This window comes from Carya illinoinensis, chromosome 11, assembly GCF_018687715.1.
Source record: "Carya illinoinensis cultivar Pawnee chromosome 11, C.illinoinensisPawnee_v1, whole genome shotgun sequence".
In the NCBI taxonomy this organism is placed as follows: Eukaryota; Viridiplantae; Streptophyta; class Magnoliopsida; order Fagales; family Juglandaceae; genus Carya; species Carya illinoinensis.
The window spans coordinates 25421958-25428565 of record NC_056762.1 but is presented as its reverse complement, the minus strand read 5'-3'; the positions used below and the strand labels follow the sequence as shown (position 1 = coordinate 25428565).

Below are 6608 nucleotides of genomic sequence, written 5' to 3'. Positions count from 1 at the left end.
TTAGGATAGCGAATGCATCGAGCATAGTTTAAATGAAAGGCTGAGGTTAGGGTTGACCCTATCCCTCTTTGTACTATGTCATTTGGTTTGAATTCTTCTGGTTTTACTCTAAAGTAGGTGCTTGAAAAAGTCAAAGAGATCCAAGAGAATGTCATAGTCTCATGTGAGGGCTTTTAAGATTAGTTTAGGGCTTCACTCTTCGCTATTGTTACAGGCGATTTGTACAGATCCAAATCAATCGCTAAAAGAGAAAGAGAATTAGAAAGGCTTATTTGCTCAATAAATTATAATGTTAAGGATGGGAGTGCAAGTTGACATAGGACCAAGGGGTGTCAAACTTTTCTTTATGAAGCCATAGATCCTCTTTTGGGATTTTGGGGATTGGATGATATTGACAAGCACGCCCGTTTAAGAATATGCCATGACTTTGGAAGGTTGACAGTTATTTGCAAGAAACCATATCGATATTTATTGACAAATGTACTAGATTGCTAGTGTTTGTAGTTTATAGGATGCCATTTGGTGCATTGGAGGGAGTCTCACCATCTCTCAATATCTAGGTGAGAGATCGAGTGAGTTTTGCCCTACTTTGACAAAGGTGAGTTTTTAACCTTTATTTTTAACTTGGATCTTGTGGATTTGCCTCTCATGGTCCAATGACTAGGTCTATCCTTGATTAGACAGATTTGTAGTATCTCTTTCTTAAGAGGCACAATTTCTCGATCTTTTTCAGAAGAGACTCTCTATGTATGTTTGGACCACTTCACCATTTTGATGGATTGAGGGGGAATCCATGAGGGTCACATATACTTTAAGTTTGAAAAAATGTGATTGCAAGTGATGGATTTGTGGATTTAGTGAGACAATGGTGGTCCTCTTATCAAATTTTCCATTCCCCAAGTTTTATACTGACAAATAAACTTTAAAACTTCAAAAAATGATTTGAAGAAATAGACTAAGGAAGTTTTCAATAATGTTGTGAGTCAAAAACCTTATTGAGTAGTTGCAGGGTTTGGAAGGATGGAGGTTGGGGTTCTCTCGGATTAGGAGAGGTAATGGAAAAGTTGTATTGTTGTTGAGCTTTAAAAGGTAATCTTGATAGAGGAGATATCATGAAAACAAAAATCTCAATTGCTTTGGATAAAGGAAGAGGATAACTAATACCAAATTTCTTTATTGGGTGGCTAATTCTCACCTAACAAATAATGCCATTGAGTTGATCCATTCTAATGGTTTTGTTCTTTCAAATCAATCTAAGATCAACAATCATATTGTTGTTCAATTTTACGAAAAGCTTATTCTAAAGCAATTCACTTGGAGGCTTAATTTGATGGTTTAACCTTTGAGTCCATTGACCATCAGAGTGCAAATTTGTTGGAAAGACAATTTAAAGAGGAAAAGGTTCATCATGTGATAAGAGCGATAGCTAAAGGTATCATTTTTACTTCTAAAACAAGGAGTGGCTAAAGATAAAGCTTTGGGTCTAGAAGACTTCTCCATGCCATTCTTTCAAATTTGTTGGGACATTGTTAGAAAGGTGTTTGGAAGATTTTTTGTGAATTTTACTCTTACAAGGGATTTAAGGAAAAAAAAAAAAAAGACTGATACAACTTTCATCGCTCTCATTCTAAAGAGGGTTGGAGTCTTTGAGGTGAAGGATTATCAACTCATCAACCTTGTGAATTGAGTCTTTAAGGTCTTTGCCAATTACATGAGCTTCATTATGGAGATGATTATCTAAAAGCCTTAAAATACCTTCGTTAAGGGGAGACAAATTATGGATTCGATGCTCATTACTAATAAATGTTGGGATAGTAGAATTAGAGCTGGTATGCTAGACATTCTATGGAAGTGGATATGAAGAAAGCTTTTGATCATGTGAATTGAGACTTTTTACTTTATTTACTTGAGAGATGTGGTTTTGGGGAGAAGTGGTGTCTATAGACTAAGCATTTGTGTATCCATTCCTAGATTCTTGGTCCTAGTGAATGGTTCCTATTGATTATTTACATAGTTTCTGTGACTTGAGACAAAATGATACGTTGCCTCTTTTACTTTTTGTCATTGTCATAGAAGAACTTAGTCGGATGTCGGAGGCCACTGTTAGTGAGGGCTTTCTATCAGGCTTCTTTGTGAGTTGCTCTAATAGTAGTTTCATAGATGTCTCTCATCTCCTTTTTGCAGATGAAACATTGGTCTTTTTTTATTTGGACCAAACCATATCCATTCTTTGAGGGCTCTTTTGCTTTGTTTTGAAGTTGTATCTCGCTTAAATATGAACCTTACGAAATCTAAGATGATTTCTGTGTCATGTTCACAATTTAAGGGCTTGGTATCTTGTGTTTCAAAGTATCTTCTCTCCCCCATGAAATATCTTGGTCTTTAAGAGCTGCTTATAAGTCAAAGGCAATTTGAGACGGCATTTTTGAGAATATAGAGAAGAGGTTATGAGGCTGAAAATGAATCTATATGTCAAAAGGAGGAAGAATTACTTTAATCAACAGCACTCTTTCTAACCTTCTTGCTTGCAATGATTATAACATAGAAGACACTATTTCAAGCTATCCTTGAGCTGAGGATTGCAGACGCAAATGGCCTGAATCTCCAAGGAGGTTATTATTAACCTTGTTGCTACACAAAGTAAAGAAGATCCATGGAAGGAACAAATGATGTTATGCAGACACTACTAGAAAGACTATTATTTCGTTATGTCTAGTTGCAGTTTCCAACGACTCTCGTTATGCATAGTGTACGCCTTGTTAGATTCTACTTTATAGCTAAATAGACAGCGACAAGGTATTCAACGGCCTAAACCCGCATCCTCCCCTAAAAAGATGTTGGACTCTCCACTGCCCTTACCACGAACACACAAAAACCAAGAACAATTGACGTGCAAGCATAAAGAGGAGTCAAGATTGTAAGTTGTAAGCTGTGGAGAATTTGGCACCTGCGCCACGTATTAATTAACAGCCTCATGACCCTTCATCTAGCCTCTGGTCAAGTTAACAAATGCGAAGTTGACTTTGAAAAGTATACTTTGCTGTAGTGTTTAGCTGGAGAGTGTTCGGATATAACCCGGTCTGTTGCAATTTACTACCCAACCTCTCTCTATTACTATTTTTTTTTTAATAGAGGTGAGAATCCACACTTCCCTTACGAGGGAAATTTTTCCCTCCAAATTGACAAAAAAATCCATTTTTAGTAAACTAGTCCCTAGGTTTTTCAATCACCAATTTTTATTTTTTATTTATTTTTTTAACATCTCCCATTAAAAACTCAACCTAGCTACTTTTTTCTCCCTAGCTCTGGCAAAGGTGGGCTGTTGATCAGTAGGTATTTTCTCTCTAGAGTTCTAGAGCTGCCCTGGTAAGAGGAATTTAAGCAGAACTGTTTTTTGTGCATAAACAATGGAATGCTTAGTTTCAACACAAAATTTTATCCAACAGGCCACCGAACAAGATATTCTGCAGAAGTATTTTATGTGAATAACCAATGTAATGCTTTAGTTCGCTCAGAACAAAAACTTTTATCAAACATAGACCACTGAACACTAAAAGCAATGTTTTGCCTGAGTATACATAGTGAATACACGACAAACACCTACTAAGAAACAAAAAATGAGGAACAAAAGAATAGATTTATGTAGGAGATGTTTGTTTGCCATCCATAATGGTAGTTTTTTATTCAGTCACCAAGAATTTAAATCTGGTTTTACCAAAAGGAAATTAATGGGTGTTATTTGGTTAGAGATTAATAAAGAAAATAAACCAAACAATTAAACAATTTGTATTTTTGGAAACGAAAGATAAAACAACGGAAATTATACAGTTTACATTTTCTTAGACCATCATTTTCAATTTAACTTTTGAATTAAACAGTGAAATGCATTTGAAGAGAGAAACACAAGGAAAAATATGAAAAGCATAAATAATCCTTTCAGGATTAGGAATAAAACCAGATATGGGAATCTAATATTACTACAAATCCTATGAGAATCTTAAGTATTCCCAAATGTAGGTTTAGTCGTATTTCTGAGAATCGAGATTCTCAGGCATCACATTCAAAGGAATATAGATGTCAAGAGGAATGCTAAATTACCCAAACCAATCCTATGTAAGAACTTCAACAGAATAAATGCTACCACAAGAATTCAACATTAATACACAACAATAATAGTACCTTTTTAGACCATATTAAAGGCCGACAGAAACCGAATCTTTGGTTTAGAATTTCTAGCTTGTTTTTTCTTTTAAGGGTGAGATTTTTAAAGTGTAGTTGGTGGAAAATTAGGTGTGACTGCTAGGTATCTTCCTCTCTCTTTCCATACTTTTCTAATATCGAACACTGTTCTACCTCATTTTTCATGGCAAGCACAACCAATCAAACAGCCTTAATATGCCTCACTGCTAATACAACATCTTATTCCCACCAAAACAAGTGATCTTCAAGCAATTTGATAGCAACTATTAACGCTGATCCTTCACACTCAGCAATCTTAGATGTATACCGACCCCATCCCGGCTTTTACATCTAATAAATTCCAGGCCTCCCCATCCCTTACTTGAACACTGAGTTTTAAGTCGCAATAGCATACTTTGTTAATGCAATAACAGAATTCATAGACACCTTCAAAGCATATATACTCCATTTATCAAACATAGAGTGCACGATACTGAACAGAAATCCGGATTCTAACAATTAAAACTCAACAGAATGAACTCGTCTCAATAGAGCTAAAAAACAGAATTAGTTCTTCTAGAAATTCCTTCACTTATAAAAAAGAAATAGTTCTTAAATGTCGCTCAAATCCCAAGACATGATGGACCAAATCTACTCGACTATATGAAATCAGCTCGATGATAAAATCCAAGACCAAAAAAGATTTGAAATGCACACATACCATTTGGCAAATATGACGTTAGAATCCCCCCATATAATAGAATAGGAGTTCAAATAAATTTACATTTGTACTTGGAGGGTCTGTAAAATCCTTTTTCTCAATCATCTTCTTCATACTTTATGACCCACAAATCGAATCCAAAGCTTCCATTTCTCGGTCTCTCTATATCAAAACTTTGTTCCTGGGGAAATAGCAACACAACGCAATTCTTCAATTAATTTATACAAATATGGTAACCAATGAAAATATTTTGTAACCAAACAAGTTTTCTAACTCAAGATTTGATTTCTTAATTTGGAAAAAAAAAAAAAAACTGAACAAAAGAAAACAAAATAAAATATAAACCCAAGTAGCATATCAGCGTGGTTTCCCATAAAATGAAAAAGCCACCCATGTAACCCTAATTGTTTACATCAGTTACAGTCAACTGGAAGTCCTTTTTTTTCAATTTCAAACTTCTTTTCTTTTACACCCTGCTCTTCGAATATAAATATTTCAAAACGTAAAATTCAGAACAATGATCCATTTGATATGTACTAAGAGAAATCGCACAAATTCCAACTAATATGAATCAGAACAACAAAGAGGAAGAAAAAAAAAAGGTAAAAAAGAAAAAGAAAAACGAAATTGACCAAAAAGAAAGGCACACCTACGTCTGTTTGGAGTAAGAGGAAGAGGAAGGGACACGCTTGTTTCGGAACATCATGTATCCGACGGGCAATACAACTCCAATCACCATTATCGCCGCTCCGAGAAAGTACCTAACCAGGCTCGGTGGTTCCACTTCTATCAACCTCCTGAACTGCACCCATCCACACACGATCACCACCCGAAATTTAACAATTTAACTATTGGCTTAATTTCCTCATAATTCTTTTAGAGAAGATCTAAACGAGAGAGAGAGAGAGAGAGAGAGAGAGAGAGAGAGAGACTTACGAACATTTTCGGATTGAGCAGCTAAGATGGAACAGAGAGACGGAGGGCTTGTTACCAGAGACGGACAGATCTGGGGCTCACACTCCTGTGACTCTGTGAGTTTGATCCGGTTACTTCACTTGAACGCCCGCGTTTTTTACCACGCAGTGAAGGCAGCTGCAATTTTATTTTCCCTTTAATCACAAGGCATCAGCAGTACTTTATTCATTTATTATTATTATTATTTTTCTAAGCTTGTTTATAAGGTGAGTAAGAGCATCCCACCGGTTTATTCATATTTAAATATATAATACTTTTTAACTATTAGATACGAGAGTAATATTATATATAGTTATTTTTATGTATTTTCTATGCACTTTATTGATATGATTGATTGGATTAATTTTTTTAATACATATCCAATCATATCACTGGAGTGCATAAAGAAGTATGCAAAAATGACTGCACATAAAATTTTTATAGATACAAAACTCACTTACATCGAATTAGTTATTAACAAAATTTGTAGCTTTTATAGCTCTACAGTATTGATAAGGAAAATATCAAATTTGATCTACACTATACAAAGAGCAAATCTTATTTTATTATTCTTTATAACACTTTCTCTTCTCTCATCTGCATCCACAAACTTTCATCATTTTCTTTAAATTAAATAGTAAAATATGATAAAATAAAATAATAATGGATAATTCAAATATGATAAAATAAAATAAATTAATAATTAACAAAATTAAATATTTTTTAAATTATTAATTACTCATTACTATATAAT

General features: G+C 34.5%; 1 protein-coding gene across 3 annotated transcripts; it reads right to left on the bottom strand.

Annotated features, from left to right (window-relative positions):
• Positions 1–4746: 4746 nt before the first annotated feature.
• LOC122280780 lies at positions 4747–5995 on the bottom strand. Of its 3 annotated transcripts, none has more exons than XM_043091801.1 (3): positions 5837–5995; positions 5550–5702; positions 4747–5081 (listed from the first exon to the last, which is right to left on the bottom strand). In XM_043091801.1, exons 1-2 carry the CDS (start codon positions 5840–5842, stop codon positions 5550–5552), a joined length of 159 nt encoding a protein of 52 aa, XP_042947735.1. In that variant the 5' UTR covers positions 5843–5995; the 3' UTR covers positions 4747–5081. The 3 variants fall into 3 exon arrangements, with proteins under 3 accessions (XP_042947735.1, XP_042947733.1, XP_042947734.1); XM_043091799.1 differs by having other exon boundaries at positions 5554–5702; XM_043091800.1 differs by having other exon boundaries at positions 5554–5697; positions 5841–5990.
• Positions 5996–6608: the final 613 nt, after the last annotated feature.